The sequence below is a fragment of the Spermophilus citellus genome (assembly GCF_964194105.1).
Source record: "Spermophilus citellus genome assembly, chromosome: 16".
NCBI lineage: Eukaryota > Metazoa > Chordata > Mammalia > Rodentia > Sciuridae > Spermophilus > Spermophilus citellus.
This window is the reverse complement of record NC_138196.1, coordinates 11,776,454-11,798,315: the sequence shown is the minus strand read 5'-3', so window position 1 is coordinate 11,798,315 and position 21,862 is coordinate 11,776,454. Positions and strand designations below refer to the sequence as shown.

General features: G+C 50.2%; 1 protein-coding gene across 3 annotated transcripts; it reads left to right on the top strand.

Moving 5' to 3' along the window:
* Window positions 1-5,416: 5,416 nt before the first annotated feature.
* On the top strand, window positions 5,417-15,923 carry LOC308634928 (phosphatidylinositol 4,5-bisphosphate 3-kinase catalytic subunit delta isoform-like; the record flags this gene model as incomplete). 3 transcript variants are annotated; one of them, XM_081269129.1, is made up of 22 exons in its annotated part: window positions 5,417-5,560; window positions 7,035-7,263; window positions 7,361-7,593; window positions 7,997-8,176; window positions 8,417-8,479; window positions 8,862-8,951; window positions 9,585-9,806; window positions 10,446-10,542; window positions 10,630-10,760; window positions 11,143-11,193; window positions 11,266-11,433; window positions 11,520-11,641; window positions 11,837-11,980; window positions 12,130-12,229; window positions 12,347-12,525; window positions 12,625-12,737; window positions 12,898-12,976; window positions 13,446-13,613; window positions 14,173-14,296; window positions 14,468-14,613; window positions 14,959-15,091; window positions 15,707-15,923. In XM_081269129.1, the coding sequence occupies 22 exons, from the start codon at window positions 5,417-5,419 to the stop codon at window positions 15,842-15,844; spliced, it is 3,054 nt and encodes a 1,017-aa protein (XP_081125255.1). In that variant the 3' UTR covers window positions 15,845-15,923. The 3 variants fall into 3 exon arrangements, with proteins under 3 accessions (XP_081125255.1, XP_081125254.1, XP_081125253.1); XM_081269128.1 differs by having other exon boundaries at window positions 8,330-8,479; window positions 11,269-11,433; XM_081269127.1 differs by having other exon boundaries at window positions 8,330-8,479.
* Between the last annotated feature and the right edge of the window lie 5,939 nt (window positions 15,924-21,862).

Below are 21,862 nucleotides of genomic sequence, written 5' to 3'. Positions count from 1 at the left end.
AGTGGCTTTGTCTTGGATGAAAGTCACATCCCATCATTGATTTTCCAAAAACCCTCCTAGGCCACCCATCTCACTAAGAGCAGAAACCAGGTGATTTTCCAAAAAACCCTCCTAGGTCTCCCATCTCACTAAGAGCAGAAACCAGGTGCTGCCCTGTTCTCCAGGATGTGCAGGATTCGGACCCTCATGACCTTGACCCCCATCTCCACCATGTTTCCCCTCCACTCTCTGGCCCTCACTCCAGGTCCTCTCCATGGGGGTCTTTCCTAGCCTACTACATGTGGTGTCACTGCCCCCGAGCTACTCTCCATGACAGCACCATGTGGCACTGTTCTCCCCTACATTTGGGCCATGTGTGGGCACTCTGCTTCCCTGCCTATGTACTTGTGGACCAGTGTCTCCCTGTGGAGTGTGAGCTCTGTCAGGGCCATCACCACCCTATTCCCAGCTCCTCCTGCAATCCCTAGCACTTAATCAGGATTCATACTTACTAGTGGAATTAAGGAATGTATCCAAGAGTGAATGATACATATAAAATAAAAAATCCAGTAATGCATGAATGCAAGTTATGAGATGAAGCTATTAAAGATAGCCATGAGTTCTTGAATTCATAAATCAGGTAATTGTTCCTGGACAGGTGTACAGAATGTGGCTTACATTGACAAATGCCAGGAGGGCTGGCCAGCAAGCTCAGCGATGCGGACAGCAAGAAAGTTTTCTGGGGACTAGGGAAGTGTTGTGGCACACTTTTAGACTCTGCAGGAGTTTGGTACCTGAAACATTCTTCTACAATTTGTTCCTAGAGGCCTCTCTCTAGCCACACATTACCACTACCTTTCCCTGTTCTCATTATGAAACTGTTTCCAGACACTTTGGGCAAAGTTTGGAATTCTGAGCTAACCAGATGCTCTAGATGGGGTCTTCCATCAGTGACAGTGGTCAGGCGGATTGCCTGTTTGCCTCTAGATGGAAGTACAGAGGACACAGGTTGGCTCACAGAGGCAGGGCACCTTCCCAGAAAAGGACTTTCTAGACACTAGAAACTTCCAAAAAGGAAACGTGGCTGCACTCATGGAAAGATACGGCAAGTGGCAGAAAACCCAACTGAAACATCTCTGGAGAGAAGAGAGAGTGAGACGGGAAAGGAAGAAGGGACAAGCTACAGACATGGCCAGGTCCAGAGACTCAGTGACATCCTCGTGCCCATGCTTGTGTTCTCCATTTCCGTTTGGAGTTCTGCTTTCCTATGTTGGTCTCTTCTCAGTTTCTGCCCCTAAGGGCAGTGGACAGTTCCTAGAAGCTTCATGTCAATAGTAGATCTTTTCTGCTACTCCAGAAGGAAGTCTGGACATTGAAACCTAGTCAATGGACTTGATATTCACATGCCCTTCCTGGGATTATTGGAGTCAGGGAGGCGACATCCAGGGATGGGTTGGGCCTGAGTTCCATTCCTGTGTCCCAACTGACCCACAGTTGAGGGGAAACTCTGACTTCTGATTGGCTGGGCCTGTGCCTCATGCCATCTTAGTGGCTAGGAGTGAAGTCAGCCCATCTGAACCACGTTGACCAATGTGTGAGGCACTTGTCAAAAGTCTCCAGATAGAAAACCAAAATGCTTTCAACACCCAGAAGCCCCTCAGGCCCTCAGGCTGGGGTAACTCTGCTGCCAAGATAGATGAGTGGTTCTCCCTTGTCATTCTCCATGTGGTTGAAATCATGAGCACCTGGTTTTGGTTCCAGGATGCTTTTGTTCCCCCTTATGTCTGTGAGATTCATTTACATTGTGAAATTGTGTGTGCCTTTGCAGATTATTCATCCTCTCTGTGATATAACATTATACTTAGAAAGAATAACCGTAGTTTATTTCCCCACCATACTGCTGATGTCAGTTTGTCAGCCTCTCCCAAGCAGTGATGTCACAGTCACTCTCATGTGTCTCTGGGCCCATCTGTTGAGGAGTGGATGTGTTGGTGCAGGGCACAGGTGTGTTCACCTTTCATAGATTCTGCCAGAGACTTTTCCAAGGTGGTTATATCAGTTTTCATTCTTGGACAGTTCTGAAGTCCCTGAATTTGCTGACATCTGTGAGAGAGAGAGTGATGGGTCTGGGCTTTGTCCAGAGCAGAGGGTTCAGGCTTTTTGGCTGATGAACTCTGAGTCCTGGGAACAGAGAGAGGGAAGGAGATCTGGCTTTCTCCTGTCCTGTCTCCTGTTCACTCTCTATCCTGCACAAGTCTTCATGGGTCTTCCACTTTTTCACTTTCTGTAGAATTATTTCCCTGCCACCTAGCTGGGGAAGTATGGTTGAAGACTTCACTTCCAGGGTGCTGAGGGCAGGGGAGCAGGAATGCATTTTCTCAGAACACAGGCCTTTTGTTCAGAGCTCCTGGTAGGTCTTCCCTTGTGTGCTCATCTCGGCCTCACCAGATTAGGTGACCCAGTGTGTCCCACTGACTTCCCCACTTGGCCAAAGAACATATGGCATCATAGACAGATTCTCCAGGATTCCTGATAGTCCCCCAGGTTTTGAATAATAAAGGAATCTTTGGCTTGGCCATTCTAAGAGGAACCTAAAATAGGATGTGGTTTCACAATCCAAGGAATCGTCTGCCAGCAGCAGTGCCCTGGGATGACAAAGCAATGTGTGAATCACACTGCTCTAAGCCACTTCCGCATACCACCAGGGATGCCTGGCCCCAGCTGGCACTGCCACCAGAGATTATCACTCTTAAATTAAACATGTCTGTAGCTGGGCACCACAACACATGCTTGTCATCCCCACTACTCAGGAGGCTGAGGCAGGAGGATCGCATGATTGCATTCAATCTGGGCTACATAGTGAAGCACTCTCTCAAAACAAATGAAAACTGAATGTCCTTTCAACTACTTTCAAAAGTCATTTAAATACAGGAGCTGTGATGTTGCAGTAGGTAGGGAAGTTGCATGGGATAGCTTTCCTTTTTTTTGTAGTGCTGGGAATGGAACCCAGGGTCTTGTGCATGCTAATTATCTCTAATACTGAGTGACCTCCTCCAAAAACATTGATATATTTTATTGCATTAATAATAAAAACTTTTATTTACCAAAAAGAGATCATATACCAAGAGAAAAGATGACTCGGAGTAGGAAAAAAAACATTTCCACTTCATTTAATCCACAAAGGAATAGAATGTAGAATATATAGATTCTATAAAGTAACAAGAATAAGATAAATAACCCCACAGGACACATGCCAAGGTTACAAATAGGATTTCTGCAAAAGCTAAACATTTTGTGAATTATCAGCGAAAAGCAATTTAAGCAAAGTAAGCCAATTTCATACCCATCAGATTGGCAAAAATGAGTAAGTTTGACAATAGCAAATGCTGAGGGTAATTTGGAGATCAAGCATGAACTCACGATGGGCAGCACCATGTTGAGGAAAACATGGGGGTACTTGAGCAAGTGAATGATGGATTTATACCTATCATAGGTTTCACTACATGGAACTCTTGGTCACTTGAAATGTAGATAGTGCACAATTAAGGAATGAACTTCAAAACTTTCTGTTTGTTTGGGAGGCAGCTCAGTAGTAGAGCAATTGTTTCACATGCACAAGGCCCTGGGTGCCATCCTCAGAATTGCACCTCATCCAATGCCCAAAATAACCCACAGTATATTTAATTTACATTAATAGAAATTTAGAAGTTGATACCTGGTCTTTATCAGAAAAGCTTTATTTGTTTGGGACAACTTGGGTTGGTGAATATTTTTAACCTATAAATTGTGTGAAAATTGAGTAGACAAAATAATTCTTGTGGTATTTGTTTGGGTTGGGCTGGGGATAGAACCCAGGGGCTTGAACATGTTAGGTAAGTGCTCTGACACTGAGCTAAACCACCATCCAAGGCCAGTCATTTCTGATTAAAATCTGAAAGTGAAATGGCAGAAAACAAAAAGAAAAAGAAAAGCTGGCAATGAAATAAGCATAAACTATACAAAAGATTTCAAAGATCAATACTAAAAATAGTTGGAGTATCTCTAGTATTTTTCCCTGTGTTGATTTCTTGTCAACATGATGATAATTTGGATACATTGGATTAAATAAAATGCATTCTGAACCTTAATTTTACCTGTCTTTTCCCTTTTAATGTGTATATTTTTCCTTGACACCAAACATGAGGTTCACATACTGCTCTTGGACCAGCCTCCTCTCTGCTCCCAGGTGCAAGCTATGAACCCAGTATAGGAATATACATTGTAGCATCTTTTGTAACAACTAAGGAAAATAGAAACAAACCTTCCCAGTTTATCACCATGATCAGGGCAAATACAAGGTGCTTTATTTATACAGTGAAACACCTTGCAGGAGTTAAAATGAATGTACTATTGCTACATGTATTCATCCACATGGATGGATCTAAGGAACATTGAGTAGCCAAAGCAGGTTGCAGAAGATTCACTAGTTTAGGAAGGTTTAAGGCATTCAAAAATATTAGGACTTCTTTGTGGATACAAATTAGTAGTAAAAACACTGATGGAGGCTATAGATAAACAGATTCTAGATGGTGGTGACCTGGAGGGGGAAGCTGGGAGTGAGGGAAGTAAGGGGCTGATCTGGTTCTGGAGTGTATGGAAGACAAAATTTCTCTGTAATGTTTTGTTATGTATGTGGTGGGGGCAGGTTTGGGGCTCAGTTCAATCAATATATCTCACCAAATCTTACACACGCACACACACACACACACAAGCACACACTCTGGGGTGCACACCTGTTACTTCAATTGCTTGGGAAGCTGAGACAGGAGGATTTCAAGTTCAAAGAGAGCTTCAGAAACTTATCAAGGCCCTAAATACCTCATGGAGACCTTGTGTCTAAATAAAATATAAATATAGGCTGGGGATGGGGCTCAGTAGTTACATTCCCTTGGGTTCTATCCCTGTGGAGGAAAAAAATCAATAAAAAGGATGGGGGATGTAGTTCAGTGTTAGAGTGTCCCTGGCTTAAATTCCTAGTGTAAAAAATAAAAAAAATACAAATTTTGTCCAGTCATAGCCTTTGGCCTTTCTCGAGTCCTGAGTTGTACACCCAGCCATACTGCCATTTGTCCTTGCCAGGTGGTGGCCATGATAGCGTCTCCCTGATGCGTAATTTCCAGAGGAAAATTATTTGGTCTATGGCTCTGGGCCTGCTGTGAGGGAGGCAGATGTGTCCACCAGAGTGAGAGGCAGCCGAGTGCAGACAGTTATCTGGGGCAGTAGGAGCAGCAGCTACCTGGGCAGTGGGGGCCCTGTGGGAGGAGAACACCATGTGCCCACCTGGGAGCCCTCAGCCCTGAGCCTCACATTGCCCGAGGCCCCCATATACTACTCTCAAGGACTCTCTGCCTTTGCTTCCTTTACATGTCACATGGCCACAGAGAAATAACAAAGCAGAATGCCCTTGGGGATTGACTGTCCCATGGAATTCTGGACCGAGGTGGAGAAGAATCAGAGTGTGGTGGTTGACTTCCTTCTGCCCACAGGGATCTACCTGAGCTTCCCTGTGTCCCGCAATGCCAACCTCAGCACCATAAAGCAGGTACTGCCTGGTCTCCTGTCAGCCCTGGGAGCTCAGAAAGACAGAGGCATTGATCCTCACACTTGAGAACCTCAGATATAAATTTTGAAAAATATACAATATCAAGAACTTGTATAAAAGGGGTGGTTAAACTCCACTTACTATTCAAATTCAGCTTACCCCATGGCAATGTGTTCCCCTCCCTAGTTACCAGAGGGCCAGCTACTAGCGACCACGGTCTGCTCGCAGCCACATAAGGGTCTTGCAGGAATTTGTCTTTAAAACTGTTGCCAACATAGTGCCCATCATCCTTGGAAAGAGTCCTCAGGTTCATTGAATAAATTTCAGGATGAATTACTGAGTCACAGCATGAACATCTGCTTTGGTAGATGCTGTCCTATGGCTTTCAATGGGGTTGTGCCACTTACAAACTAGGGTTTAATGGGTCATGCCTTGGACTGCCCGAGGGCAAAAATTTATTTCACAATTTTAAAAGCTATTATTGAGAACAAGAAAAAAAATGATAGAAGCAATGGACCACACTTGAGGGATTTTTTTTAATGTCCTGGAAAATTTCTCTCTGCCTTCCTTCTATCCTTCCTTAAAATTTTCTACTTCAAAAGTATCTGGGTGTGTCCCCAAATGTTCCGGTGGCTGAGTCAAGAGGATTGTAAGTTCAAAGCCAGCCCTCAACAACATAGTGATATTTGAAGCAATTAAGTGAGAACCTGTCACTAAATAAAATACAAAAAAGGCTGAGGGTATGGCTCTGTAGTTCAGTGTCCCTGAGTTCAATAATAATATTGGCCCATAAAGTTTTGGAAAATAAGAATGAGAAGGAAGAGACCTGCCTCTGATCCTGCCATAGAAGACAGCCACAGGCACTACCTTAGCCATTTCCTGTTTTCTAACCACATTATAACTAAATTCTGATTATGAACTTTCATGACTTGTTTTTCTGAGTGACCACAGTAACATTTTGTTTATATTCTAGTTCCTGTAAACATCATTATATGGTTCACTTGATGTGCTTACAGAACTTCAAACAATGTGCCTAAAGTTGAAACACTACAGTAGCAGACTTGTCCCTGGGGTCCCATCTCTCACTTCATTGTGGTTTTGGTTTCTTCATATTTTTATTGATATGAAGCTTTGTGGGCTATGTGTTATGTGTCACAGTGGTTCAGTTCTGCCATGGCTCAAGGCCACCATTGCCTTGGTGGGGTGAAAGCAGCCCTAGATAATGTGTCTAAGGCAGGCGTGGCTGCTCAGTCCCCAATCTCCACACATCAAGTCCTTCACAGAGCATAGGGACAGGAAGCTTGCTGACTAGCCGGTTGGTCCCAAGGGCCAAAGGGTTCCTAGGAAGTGATGTTGGGGTATCCCTTTGCCCTCTATGTGGTTCATGCAGAGTGGGATGCCCAGACTAGAGGCCTCTGTCTGCCTCCCAGCAGCTGTCATGGCCAGCAAGGCTGACCATAACCATTCCTCCCAGATGCTGTGGCACGAAGCCCAGAATGAGCCCCTCTTCCACATGCTCAGTGACCCCGAGGCCTACGTGTTCACCTGTGTCAACCAGACCGCAGAGCAGCAGGAGCTAGAGGATGAGCAGCAGCGGCTATGTGATGTCCGGCCCTTCCTGCCCATGCTGCGCCTGGTGACCCGCCAGGGTGACCGCATGGAGAAGCTCATCAACTCACAGATCAGCCTCCTCATCGGCAAAGGTAGGGCTCGCAGATCAGCCCCCACCTCAGCAAGGTAGGGCACACATGGGTGGCTGGTGCCACATGCACCTGCACTGAGCCTGCTCCTGCCCTACAGGCCTCCATGAGTTCGACTGTCTACAAGACCCAGAAGTAAATGACTTCCGCACTAAGATGCGCCAGTTCAGCGAGGAGGCGGCTGCCCGCCGGCAGCAGCTGGGCTGGGAGGCCTGGCTGCAATACAGTTTTCCCCTTCAGCTGGAGCCCTCGACCAGGAGCTGGGGGGACAGCAACACCTCTCAAATCTCCAACCCAGACCTGCTGGTCAATGTCAAATTTGAGGGCAGCAGGGTGAGCCCATAGCCCATGTCCTAGGGAGGCTGCTCCAGCTGTGGCACATGGACTGCTGTGCCCATGGAGACCTTCCACTGATAAGACACTCCAGTGTCCCAGGCCCCCAAATTTCCCTTCACTCACTGGCATTACACAGCATTTGCCAGGTATGCAGGCATGCAAGGGGTGTAGTCAAGCATCCCACCAGGTAAGCTCACCAAGGCTGAATTGGTCCCTTAATTCACTGGACAAGTATTTCCTGGGTGTCTGCTGTTACTTTCACCAGTGAATGACCCAGGCCCTGCCCTTGTGGGGCTCACACTTGGGGATACCCAATAAAGGCAGGCATGTGGCCTTGCCCCCTTTCCCCAGAAGCCCATGGGCCTGAGAGCAGCATGCCAACTCTCCCTCCTCCCCACAGGAGAGCTTCACCATCCAGGTGTCCACCAAGGATGTGCCCCTAGCGCTGATGGCCTGCGCCCTCCAGAAGAAGGCCAAGGTATACCAACACCTCACAATGGAGCAGCCTGAGGACTATGTGCTGCAGGTGAATGGGCGGCATGAGTACCTCTATGGCAGCTACCTGCTCTGTCAGTTCAAGGTGAGGCCTTCAAGGAGCCCTCTGCACTCTGGGATCCCTGCCACTCTAGAAGGAGCCAGCATAGGAGTGAGAGAGCCAGACTGTGGGTCTCTCTTGGTTCCAGGGAATGGATATACCACCCATTGACAGTTCAATCTTACACTCTCATCTCAGTACATATGCAGCTGCCTGCACAGTGGACAGACCCCCCACCTGACCATGGTGCACTCCTCTTCCATCCTTGCCATGCGGGATGAGCAGAGCAAACCGGCCCCTCAGGTCCAGAAACCACACACCAAACCGCCCCCCATTCCCATGAAGAAGGTGAGATGATGTCCTCCCCTTTCTTACCCTCTTTCTCTTCCTACCTCCTTTTGGCTAATCCTAGAGCCTCTTGGGCAGCACTAGGGCTAGGCGTTGATCCAGGGGACTTTGGATGGTGCAGTCCTTTTGGAGAGTCAGGGCCTTGAGCTGACACCCAGGGTAGGGTCCTGTCTGAGCTACTGCGATCCCAGATTGCCTACTTCTCTGCAGATCTCAGGGGGGCTGGGGCCCCTGGGCCCCTGTGTGGCAGATTGGTAAAGGATGGTGTTAAAGACAGGTTTCTGAACCTTGCCACAAATTTGGGACCCTCTCCCCCTCTCCCCAGCCTTTCAGCAGCCAGGGGAATGAGCTGGGATTTAAGCCCCTCTCCTCTCCTCTCTAGCCCTCCTCTGTGTCCCTGTGGTCACTGGGGCAGCCTTTCTGCATTGAGCTGATCCAGGGCAGCAAAATCAATGCTGATGATCAGATGAAGGTAGGGGCTCGGGTACCAGGTGAGTGGACAGTTTGTTTGTTTGTTTTTTCACAAACAGGGTGTGCTGTAGCCTGGAGGGGCAGCAGAGAAAGAAGAGTGGGAGGGTGTCACACAAAAGTCACCTGGACACATTACTCATTATCTCTGCCTGGATTGGCTGTGAGCCACATCCAAACAATAAGAGGGGAGGGGAGCAGGCCAGCAGGCCAGGGAGGCCAATTAATGGAAACCTGGGCCAAGCAACTTGTGGATATTTGACTTTGGTGGAGCTTGTGGAATCAGGTACAGCCTATTGAAGTAGGAGGCCCAGTCAGAGATGTGTAAGGCACCATAGAAGCTGGCTGCAGCTGGGCTGAGGTGCTTCCAGGGGTTACCAACCCAGGGGTGCCCAGAGTCTGGGGGACACTGCAAATGGTTCCCCCTGGAAGCTGAGCCCCCATGGGCTTGGGGAACAGTGCCCTGTTGTCTCTTCAAAAAGCACTTTCATGGCTCCTCTGCACTCAGAACCACCTGCAGAGGTGGATTTATTATCCCACTTCTGGGAGGTGATGCCTGTCTGGGTCCACAGAGTGTAGCATGTCTTGTCTGGGTCTCTGTTTTGGCATTACTTTACAATCTGTACCCCTTCCCCAGCTGGTGGTGCAGGCTGGGCTCTTCCATGGCAATGAGATGCTGTGCAAGATGATGTCCAGCTTGGAGGTGAGCATGTGCTCAGAGCCCATGTGGAAGCAGCATCTGGAGTTTGACATCAACATCTGTGACCTGCCGCGCATGGCTCGGCTCTGCTTTGCACTCTATGCCGTGATGGAGAAGGCCAAGAAGGCATATCCTAGCAAGAAAAAGTCCAAGAAGGAGGTGGGTTGTGCTGACTGGGAGAGGCCCAGGCCTCAGACACCCAGTGAAACCCCTTACTGGGGCCTCTTGCAATCCTGCTCCCACAGGCAGGCACCCTGAGAACAGGGTTCTGGGAGAGCCTGGGGACCCCAGTCTCTCTGCCTGCCCTACTCTGGCTCCTTAGTCTTGCTTCCTATGCTGCCTGAGCAACAGCTCATGAGTTGCCTGACTTGAAATATCTAGCCCAGACCTGTGGTCCTTAGGTATCCTGGAGGCAGCTCCCTTGGTGGAAGGACAGTGTTCTCAGGGGGACAGAAATGATGAGTTAGTGGCTGCCTGGGGAGAGTGTGGCTGGGCCCCAAGTCACTAGACCCAGGATGTGACTTGCCCCTGGTCCTGGGCCAGCTATGGGACTGGTGGGCTTACTCAAGTGTCTCTGGATGCTGGGTGTGAAGATGCAGGCAGCCAGGAAGGGATCTTGCTGGCTTAATTACTGAAACTCTGATAGGAAAGAGATAGCAGGTCCTTCCCCTCCTCCTGGGTCTAACTTGGAGACCTTCCATGCAGTCTGGATCTTCTCTCCTGGTTGGCCTGGAGACTGGTTCCATTCTGCATATGAACAAGAAGAGGCTCACTCTGATCTGTAGTATCCTTCTCCAGGACTGCCCAATTGCCTGGGCCAACCTCATGCTGTTTGACTACAAGGACCAGCTCAAGACTGGGGAGCTCTGCCTCTACATGTGGCCCTCTGTCCCAGGTGGACCCAGGCCCAGCAGGGAGAGGCTCTTGGAGGGTGAGGCATCCAGAACTGGTTCCCCTACAACTACATCTTTCCTGCCTTCAGATGAGAAAGGAGACCTGCTAAACCCCATGGGTTCCGTGCATAGCAATCCCAACACAGAGAGTGCTGTCACCCTGGTCATCTACCTGCCCAAGGTGGCCCCTCACCCTGTGTACTACCCTGCCCTGGAGAAGGTCAGTGAGGTCCTTCTTGGAAGCTGAGCGCTAACCAGGAGCTTTCCTGGAGGTCCTCAGACGGGGCCCCTGGCCACCCCAGGCTTTGCCCATTGCTGGGGGCTGCGTCATCATGCTGATTTGAGGCCTTCCAGTAGCTATGTGGCCCACCAGGGGATGTTGGTGATGTCTGATGACATTTTGCTGTCACAGCCAATGGGAGAGGTGCTACTGGCCTGTGGCAGGCTGAGCCTGGAGATGCTACTGAATGCCCTGCAGTGTGCAGGAGGGCTCCCACCAGCAAGAGTGGTTGGCAGTAGTGCTGAGGTGCAGACGCCCTGCCTAGAGCCCTGCCAGTGCTGGCCCAGGCCTGGGGAGCTCACAGCAGGGACACTTGTTGCAGATTCTAGAGCTGGGACGTCACAGGGAGCATGGGCCTACCACCAAGGAGGAGGTGAGCTGGGGTGCTGGTGGGGCATGGAGCCAGGTGCTGGGCTGGAGGCCTCACTCTGCCTGCGCCCCTTAGAAGCTGCAGCTGCAGGGAATCCTGGAGCAGCGGGGGTCAGGAGAGCTGTATGAACATGAGAAGGACCTGGTGTGGAAGATGCGGCATGAAGTGCAGGAGCACTTCCCAGAGGCTCTGGCCCACCTGCTGCTTGTGACCAAGTGGAACAAGCACGAGGATGTGGCCCAGGTGGGTGGAGAGGGGCACCAGGGGCACAGCTGGAATAGAGAGATAGCGGTGGGCCCCCCACCACCTGACTGCAAAGCGCCCTCCAGATGCTCTACCTGCTGTGCTCCTGGCCTGAGCTTCCAGTCCTGAATGCTCTGGAGCTGCTGGACTTCAGCTTCCCCGACTGCCACGTGGGATCCTTTGCCATCAGGTCCCTGCGGAAACTGACGTGAGTCCCAGCTGGGCACTGAGGCCCACAGGCTGCCAGCTCCTCACTAAGACAGCTTGCCCTGGCAACCTGGAAGTGGGTGCTGGGTGGAGATGAGCCTAGGCTGGCCTCACCCTCTTTCCAGTCACCTGCCAGCTGGAGCCCTCTGTCCTGAGTTTCAGAACCCCAGACTCAACCAGCCTTCCTCCCCTACAGGGACGATGAGCTTTTCCAGTGCTTGCTGCAGCTGGTGCAGGTCCTCAAGTACAAGTCCTACCTGGACTGCGAACTGACCCAATTCTTGTTGGACCGGGCTCTGGCCAACCGAAAGATTGGCCACTTCCTATTCTGGCATCTTCGGTAGCTGGATGCACCCCTGCTGATTCCTTGGGAACCTAGAAAAGCCATGGGGGATGAGGGTCTCCTGGCCTGCTGACCTCATGTTTACTGGGCTGGGGAGGGGCTATGTGCCACTCCTGGCCATTCTCAGCCCCATCTTCTCCCTCCAGCTCTGAGATGCATGTGCCGTCCGTGGCCTTGCGTTTTGGCCTCATCATGGAGGCCTACTTCAGGGGCAGCACCCACCACATGAAGGTGCTGATGAAGCAGGTGAGGCTCAGAGTGCCTGTGCCTGAGGCGGGCTCCCCTTCCAGGCCCCTTCACAGTCATACTCCTGGTTCTGGCTCAGGCTCATGTGCACTGCTGCTACTCCATTCTGCCCACCAGGTGGAAGCACTGAGCAAGCTGAAGGCCCTGAGCGACTTTGTGAAGGTGAGCTCCCAGAAGACCACCAAGCCCCAAACTAAGGAGCTGATGCACTTGTACATGCGCCAGGATACTTTCCTAGAAGCCCTTTCACACTTGCAGTCCCCATTGGACCCCAGCACGATGCTGGAAGAAGTCTGGTGAGCCCCAGGCCTAGCCCCACCTGGAGCCAGGCCCTAATCCCCCTCCCCTGCCCTAAGCCCCCAACCGCCCAGGCCAACACTGCCCTCTGCCTGCAGTGTGGAAAGGTGCACCTTCATGGACTCCAAGATGAAACCCCTGTGGATCATGTACAGCAGTGAGGAGGCAGGCCGTGCTGACAGCGTTGGCATCATCTTTAAGAACGGGGATGGTGAGCCAGGCTGGGCAGGGGACATGCTGAGGCCTTGGCCTTCTCACCTAGGCCCATACTGTTCTGTGGTCGGCCCCAGGGGGTTCCCTGAGAAGACAGAGCTCAGATACTCTGAGCCTTGCTGGGGTGTATAACCCACTAGAAACGCCTGCCCTTCCAGACCTCCGCCAGGACATGCTGACTCTGCAGATGATCCAGCTCATGGACGCCCTGTGGAAGCAGGAGGGCCTGGACCTAAGGTGGGGCCTCTACCCAACACCTGTTTGTTTGGGTCTGTAACAGGCCTCAGAGCCTGCTCCTGGAGGAGTTCCTGGTCTAAACTGACACCTCCCTGTTGGCTGTGAGAGTGGCTGTTCTCACAAGAGGGGTAGGGCAGCTGGAGGGGTTTGGGTAAGGCCATTCCTGGTGCTCAGCTCCTATTTCCTGGCTTCCTACCCCTTGGGGAGCAGTGCCACCTTCTTCCAAGCCCACTGACTCATTCTCTTCAGAGCAAACATGAGCCCAGCCAAGGTGTGCTCTGCAACTTGGGTGCCAGTTCTGTGTCTCTGAGGCACCTTCCCCAGAGCCCCACACCCCGTCTGGCATCCTCAGGGATTTGAGCCGTGTTCCCTGTGGTTTTGTTGGGTGCCTCAATTTCCAGGGGGTTCCAGTAGCCCCAGAGAATGTCCTTAACCATAGTGACTGCCTGTGCCTCTTCTCATGTGCTAGGATGACCCCCTATGGCTGCCTTCCCACTGGTGACTGCATGGGCCTCATTGAGGCGGTGCAGCACTCGGACACCATTGCCAACATCCAGCTGAACCAGAGCAACCTGGCTGCCATGGCTGCCTTCAACAAGGATGCCCTGCTCAACTGGCTCAAGTCCAAGAACCCTGGGTAGGCTTTCTTATTCCTGGGAGAGGCTCCATAGAGTGAAAGGTGAGGGAAGGCCTGTGACAGTTTCCATGGCTGCTTGGCTCAGCTGAGCACTGGCCCATATCTGATTTGGGGCAGGACATAAAAGGTCACTGTTCCCGGGTGTCCATTTTTCATGGCTGTGTTATGCTACTCAACTCTTTGGGCATTAAAACCACCACCGTGTTTAGTCACAGATATGTAGCTTGAGTGGGTTCTGCTGAGTGTTTCTGCTGTGGTTTGAAATAGCTGGTGCTATGGCTAGCATCTGTGATATTGCCTGAGCCCAGAGCATCTACCAAGGGCCCAGTCACACACCTAGGCACTTGGCTGTCAGTTGTGCCTCTTTATGCAGCCTCTCTTCATCTAACACATAGTCCTTGTCTTCTCTGAACGGTATTGTGTGGAAGAAGGGGGCAATTTCAAGCTGGGCATGGTGACCTATGCTCCAGAATAATGCCCTCCTTGTTGATTAACACAAGGCCAGATTCAAGAGGAGGGAAAATATAAGGAGCCCTGGTTTTCAATCTTCCCCACTCAGAGAAGCCCTGGATCGAGCCATTGAGGCGTTCACCCTCTCTTGTGCCGGCTACTGTGTGGCCACATATGTGCTGGGCATCGGTGACCGGCACAGTGACAACATCATGATCCGTGAGAATGGGCAGGTAAGGGGCACTGTGTTCAGCTGCCCGGTAAGCTTGTCCTACATGCCTGGCCCAGGGGCCTCTCTGCACTTCCCACAGCTCCCAGAAGAGTGCCCCAAGTCCTGCTGACTTCCTCTAAACAGAACCTCTCTTTGTGAAGCCTGTTCAGTAGCAGCCCTTCATTCCCCTCAGCTATTTCATATTGACTTTGGCCACTTTCTGGGGAATTTCAAGACCAAGTTTGGAATCAACCGTGAGCGAGTCCCATTCATCCTCACCCATGACTTTGTCCACGTGATTCAGCAGGGAAAGGCTAGTGATAATGAGAAGTTTGAAAGGTGAGGGTGCCCAGGGCCCTGGTGAGGGGACAGTGTCCAGCCAGGGGCAGGGATGGGGACATACTCTCAGCCTAACTCCTGCCTCCACCCTGGGGGTGCTGCCTTCTCTGCAGGTGCACCCCAATCCCAGAGTACCCTGTTGGGCAGTGCAAACAGGAGGTCCATGGGAGGTGTAGGAGGCAGGCCCAGGCAGGGGCATTGGTTAGAGTATCTGGGTACACCCATAATACGACCAGGGGCAGACACTCAGGGGCAGGTGCTGGCTGGATGCAGAGCCTCTGCTGGTTTGGGGCTGGGGGTGGCAGGGAGGACCCAGGGCTGTACCTATTTCCTCCACCTCTGCAGGTTTCGAGGCTACTGTGAACAGGCCTACAGCATTCTGCAGCGCCATGGGCTCCTCTTCCTCCAACTCTTTGCTCTGATGCAGGCAGCAGGCCTGCCTGAGCTCAGCTCCTCCAAAGACATCCAGTATTTGAAGGTATGCCAGCACAGGGCCACACCAGACTAGAGGCCAGAGTCCACCACAAACTTCCCAAAGCCTGCCTGAACCTCTACAGCTGCGGACGAGCCTGTCTGCCATATGTATAGTATAAAAAATGAGCTTGGCAGAGCTCATCCTGGTCAGAGTGCATCTTGCCCGAACAGCTCAGGGACCTAGGAAATTCACCTGACAGATGGGGGCCCTCATGCCGTCCCAGGCCCAGCATTGCAGTATGGTGCGAAGTGGCCAGAATGTTGCACTCCCTGGGCCTACTCCCGCCCAATTGAAGGTGAACTGTGATCTTGTTTGGTCATCCCATGTGTCCTCAGTGTCTTTCATGCATGAGATAAAGTCTCTTGTAGGTTTGCAAGACACTTTCCATTCCTGTCTTTTCAGTTGGTGAGAGGCAGAGTGGGAGGGGGTGTATTCCCTAAAGCTTCTCCTGCCTTTCTCTCAGCTAAGATGAGGCCGCCTGACCATCTGCTTGCAGTTCTTTTAGGAAGGAATTTCAACAACCCAAGGGGGCAGGAGTACAGGGAGGCAGAAGGGATTGCAGATACAGCAGGGTCAGGACCCCTGAATGTTGATGCAGTTGTGATGATTCTGTCCCAGGATACTCTGGCGCTGGGGAAGACAGAGGAGGAGGGGCTGAAGCACTTCCGGGTGAAGTTCAATGAAGCCCTGAGGGAGAGCTGGAAGACCAAAGTGAACTGGCTGGCACACAACCTGACCAAAGACAACCGGCAATAGTGGCCACCTCTGAGCTGCCACAGGCTGACAAACCTGTTCTGAGGACAGCTACCCTGGGTTGTCCTAGATGGGGCCTCACACCTGAACTACACCTCATGGTAAAGAAAAACACAATTGCATTTTGTTTACACTAGTTATTTAGATAGACAGGAAATGTTTAGACAGACAGGAAATGTTTCAAGATGATGGGGGAATGTGATGGACATTATTATCCAAAGTAGATGTACAAAGACAAAAATTGGTGTAAATATACTTTGTATACAACAAGAGATATGAAAAATTGTGTTTTATTTGTGTAATAAGAATTGTAATATATTCTGCTGTCATATAAAAAAAACTATTATAAAGAACCAAACAGCCAGGGCTGGGGTTGTAAGCTCAGTAGTAGAGTGCTTGCTTCGCATGTGCGAGGTGCTGGTTTCAATCTTCAGCACCACATAAAAATAAATTAAAAATAAAGGTATTTGTCCATCTACAAGTGAAAAATAACAAAAAGAACAAAACACCATAAATGCAAACACACCCAAGTGCAGAGGAGGGGTGCTGCACTGTGTCCAAGCACTGTGAGTTGGGCACCTTGAGGTTGTACCTTGCTCTTGTCTTAGGATGGGCATTCCAGGTCTTCCAGCTGGTGGATCTTGCCCAGCAAAGACTGACCTCCTCTTGGGGAAGCCTTGTTCCCAGGCTCCCCACCTAGCAGTTACTTGGCCTCCTGTCCATTTAGGACACCTCAATCCCCAGATCACCTTCTGCCACCTGTGTGCCCCCCCCTGCATGTTCTCCATTGACCAAGTCCTGGGCAGCTCCCAAAGAAGCCAGGGCACCCTCCAGACACAGGGATGCTTACTCTTCACTGCTAAAGTGACTCTCAGGTAGAGGATGCCCTCACCTCTTTCACCTTCAGGTAAGAAAATAATACCACTCTATTTACTGAACCTCTACAGCTGCAGAGGAGCCTGCCTCCCCTATGTGTAGTATAAAAAATGAGCTTGGCAGAGCTCCTCTTGGTCAGGGTGAAAGGTCAGAGAGGGTCTGTGTGGTGATGTGTGAATAGGCTCCCTGCTCTGGAAGGTTTAAGTGAGGGATGGGGCTTGATGTCCCCCAGGGCTCACCTTTGAGGAACCATCTGGGAATAATCTTGGGCCATGTGAGGCAGGGTCTTTCTCTCTGAGGGCACTTACACTGAGATAGTCCAAGTTTAGCCTCAGTAATCCCAAAGGGCTACACAAGAGAAACTGTCCCTACTGCAGGATCCTGTGCCTCTTTCAGCTTTCTGAAGCCCGCTGTAGTGAAGCATCCAGGACTTGGGCTTTTAGAAACCCACAGTGGGATGGGGCCAGAGCCCAGTCATAGAGCATGTGCTGAGTATGCATGAGGACCTGGGTTTGATCTCTAGCAGTGTAAACAAAAAAATATGAAGAAGGTCCTGATAATCCTGATGCACATTTAGCTCACTCAGGACCTTCTGGGCTCACTGCTGATCTCTCAGGTGTCTCCCAAGACTTGGCAGAGCCAGCAGACTCTGGCCCTTAGCAGCAGAGGTGCACAGCTTAAAAGGAATTCCAGATGCCAGCTCTCTGCATTTTCAATAGCTGTTGGGCCACCAGAGCACCTGTCTCATCTGCAGTAGCCAGAGATGACACTATTGTTCCCAAATAAATGCTGAATTTAATCAGGCCACCTGCCTCCTTTACAGTAGGAAAAACCACACACATGTCTATGTATTATGCTTCAAGGCGTGGTCACAGACCTTGCACAACCTCAGCGATTTCTGGGTGTATGGTCTGTTGCCCAGTGAGAACAGCTTCTATTTGTTTTCAATTATTTCATGTTGCAAGTTAAATATCACTGATGTGGGTTGAGTCTGCAGTCTTCTGTCACAAGACAGAAAGGCAAGTGGAAAGAAATTAAAGCCTTTCTATGGTCTTATGTTCTTGGCTCAAAAAGAAATCAAAGGAAAACAAAGTTTAAACAAGGCAGTAAACAGGCATCACTCCAGCTGGAGATAGAAACAAAACTTTACTGTAGTGTACACACTTCCCCACCTAGCATCAATGCATGCATCTGGGCAGGAACATCAAGGCACTACAGACTATATGAGGACATCCCTCTCTGTTAGCTTCTACCACTGTCTAGAAGGCATCTACACAGACTGCATGTGGATGGGCAGCCACACAACAGCACAGCCATCCTTAAGACTGGCAGTGAGGACACAGGGGCAGTGTGCAGGATGACCCCCAGGTTTACAGTCTAGCTTCTGACATGTACATGAAGAGCAAAGTTCTTTGTGGCTCTATCCCCAACTTCTTTCTCTCCTTGACCTTCCCATGGATCAGAGCAGCAGGACTCCTGGCTACTGGAGTGAGGATCTGACCCCAATGCAGGGGCATTCTGCAGGAGCAACCCACAGAGGCTGGGGTGGGGTAGATGCAGACTGTTTTGGAACATTGTAGCACTCTGCCTTCCTCCATTATGAGTGCAGATCCCTCAGGAAACCACTGCTATCTCCCAAACCAAGTGGTCAAGGGATCTGCACCACAGCTTTCGGTTTCAATGAACCACAGAGAACTTCACCAGCAGGAAAATGTACATTTATGAAGCCTCAGTACAGGAACACAAAGCCTGGGTGACAGAAAAGGAAGCTTCTGGTCCTGAGAGGAGTGCACAAGAAGCCAGGGACCCCACAGCATCCATCCCAAACATGATGCTAGAAGTGTGCAGAACCCCAAAGACGAAGACCCATTTCCAATCTTCAAACACAAACCACTACTCTGTTCCCAAACAGCACACCAAATCCTACATAGCCTCATGCCTAGACCAGAGTGAGTAGGCCTCCCCTCCTAGTTTCCCGAGGGAGAGGGAACAGAAGCAGAGTCACTGAACTTGGCATCCTAGTCCTGAGTACACTAGCACAAAGGACACAGAGAATCACAATGTATTTACAAAGCATTAAAAAGTCAGTTGATCATCTACATATTAACCCCATTCTACCACTTGTAAAAGCACTAGTTTGGAAAAAATAAAGACCTTCAAAAAGAAAAAGAAAAAAATGATTACTAATTTTTACTCTTTGTCAGCTAGTCTAGTCACTGCAACTTTTCTGGAGGTGCAAGAGGTGGGCAACTCACTGGATGGCAGGAGCCTGGAGTGCTGCAGCCCCTGAGCTGGCAGGATGTGGCAGGGAGGTAGAGTCAGCTCCTGGATTTTGGGAAAAAGAGATCCAGCAGGGGTGGGCAGGTGGTGGGATCCTACAGTCCCACACACTGGGAATGGAAGGATAATTAGCAATGGGAGTCCACAGACCTGCTGGCTGAAGATATTTTTTACATGGAGGACATGCTGGCTGGGAGATGGGTAGCAGATATTCTGAGGTGGGGATACAAGAGTCCAGATTGCACTCAGTAGCTGAGTGTGGAGTCTTCCCAATTCAGCTGCTGATGCTGGTTGGAGTTCTGACTGTCCCCAGGGCCAACCTCCTTCTCCTTGAAGCTCTCCCACTGGTCGATAATGATGTCTTCCTCCTCCTCCTCTCCAGCCTCACACTGCTCTTCCTCTTCCTCCTCCTTCTCCTCACCACTGTGCTAGTACTGGTAGGTCTGCGAGTCCAGCTCATGGCCAAGTCATCCAGTGTCCACCTTCCAGGAGCAGCAGCAGAAGGGAGATGTTCCCCAGTGAGGGAGACTGTCCAGGGAAAGGGGCCTAGGCCTCGCTGGAAGTGGCCTCTCCATGGAGTCCAGGCATGCAGAGAGCTCCTGGATGGGGGTGCTCAGTTCCCTCCTTGGAGCACTGTCTCTGCATAGAGTGGGAGTAGCACCAGCCTGAAGCCAGCTCATCTCTGCACTTACACTTACTGGGTTGTAAGAACTTCAGTAAAGCCTCACTGAGCCTCAGATTACCCCCCTGGATTTGAGGATCCTAGCTCACCAAGGTGTGTGATCATAAGGTGGAGGCACATGGACATGGAGCAGCCTGGCCTACAGTGCTCTGCAGCCTGGGGCCTTTTCTGCTCCTATCTACCTGGAGCTCATGGTGATGGTCAAGGCAGAGTCATTGCCATCCACCTCATTCTCCTTCCCCGTGTCCTGGTCCCATGAGGTTCACTGATGTGCAGCCCAGATCTGAAACACCCCCAGGATGATCATAAACACCAGGAAGTAAATACAAAAAACAATCACCATGGTGGCAGGATTCAGGATGACTGTCAAGGGAGAAAAAAGGACAAACAGGGCTGCAGAGAGGTCACCCAGATTGAGGCTTCCCACCTGTCATTGGCTGTCCTAGGTTGGCACACTCCTCCTGACCCTCAGAGACTAGAAAGTGCCAGGAGCAGCTTTGCATGGTCACAAATTGCTCGGTCACTGTGGCTGTGGGCAGGCAATCATTTCCTTGTGTGTGATGGGGAGTGGGAACGGTGCTGCCATGCTCCCAGCCAGGTGGGTCAGGGATATCTGCCTAAGCTCTGTGTGATGCTTAGTGTTTGCACCTAGGTGCCTCCCAAGTCCTTCCTGTAAATGATTGAGGACTGAGCAGGTTGTGGCCTGACAGGTAAACAAAGAAAGCATTGCTTAGGGTGAACAAACTGTGGTCGGGCAGCCATGTGGCTGGCATGTTCCACAGGATTGGCAGCATGGATCATGTTACCTGCAGTGGACAGGAAGAAAGGACCACTAGGGATGAGCATCCTGACTGTTTTCAAGAGGAGAAAAGGGGCAGCAGCTGTGAACAAGGCTAGTCTGAGTAGCCCCTGGGCCCTTGTAAGAAGTTAGAAACCACTGTAAATCTGATGTTGTTCATGTCCAAGAAACAGCACTTTTCTATTTTTTATTTTTTATTTTATTTAAAGAGAAAGAGAGAGAGAGAGAGAGAGAGAGAGAGAGAGAGAGAGAGAGAGAGAGAGAGAGAATTTTTTTAATAATTATTTTTTAGGGGCTGGGGATGTGGCTCAAGCTGTAGCGCGCTCGCCTGGCATGCGTGCGGCCCGGGTTCGATCCTCAGCACCACATACCAACAAAGATGTTGTGTCCACCGAGAACTAAAAAATAAATATTAAAAAATTCTCTCTCTCTCTCTCTCTCTCTCTCTCTCTCTCTCTCTCTCTCTCTCCCTCTATCACTCGCTCTTTCAAAAAAAATTATTTTTTAGTTTTCGGCGGACACAACATCTTTGTATGTGGTGCTGAGGATCGAACCTGGGCCGCATGCATGCCAGGTGAGCGCACTACCACTTGAGCCACATCCCCAGCCCAGCACTTTTCTAATAACAACAAACAAACAAACAAAGACAAAAAAAAAACAAAGAAAACACTTGTAAGCACTTAGAAACCACTGTAAATCTGATGTTGTTCCATGTCCAAGAAACAGCACTTTTCTAATAATTCCTTTATAGTTAACTTTATAAAATAATCCATCCATGAGAGCAGAGTGGCAAAGCAACCTCAGGTCCTAGTCACTTGGGAAGTGGATGGTTTAGACATTTCCCCTGCCTTACCCCAAAACCTAGAAACTGGAAAGATGACACAATTCAAAATCTTTTATTTCCTTTCATGGTAAAGAATGTCAGTTGCTAATAACAACCCTGGATCCAATTCCCTAGACCACAGAGCCCTTGAGCAACAAGAAAGCCACAGAAGATGGTGATGAAGGCTTCAGAGCAGGGTGCTGCTCTCCCTGCTGTGGTCTGACAGTGACCACTGCCAGCTAGGGCACTGTTAGCCCTGTGTGCGGTGGGTCCCTGCATCAGTCCAAGGTCCCATCTTCACTGCCAACAGATCCAGTGACCTGACACCACTACAAGGATCCTTTAGTTAACCAGCTGCTTTTCTTTATAGAAGAGCATCCTTGTGTCTCCTGTGTGAAAACTTCAGCAACAACCTTGTCCCTTCCTGTGGTATTCCCTGACACTTGCTCTCTATCACCTCCCTCCAGGGTTCCTCAGGCTCTCACTCAGAATGCAGCAGATGGTGGAATGGAGCAGCAGCCCAACCTGTCAGTACAGACTGCACAGGTCTATCCACATCAG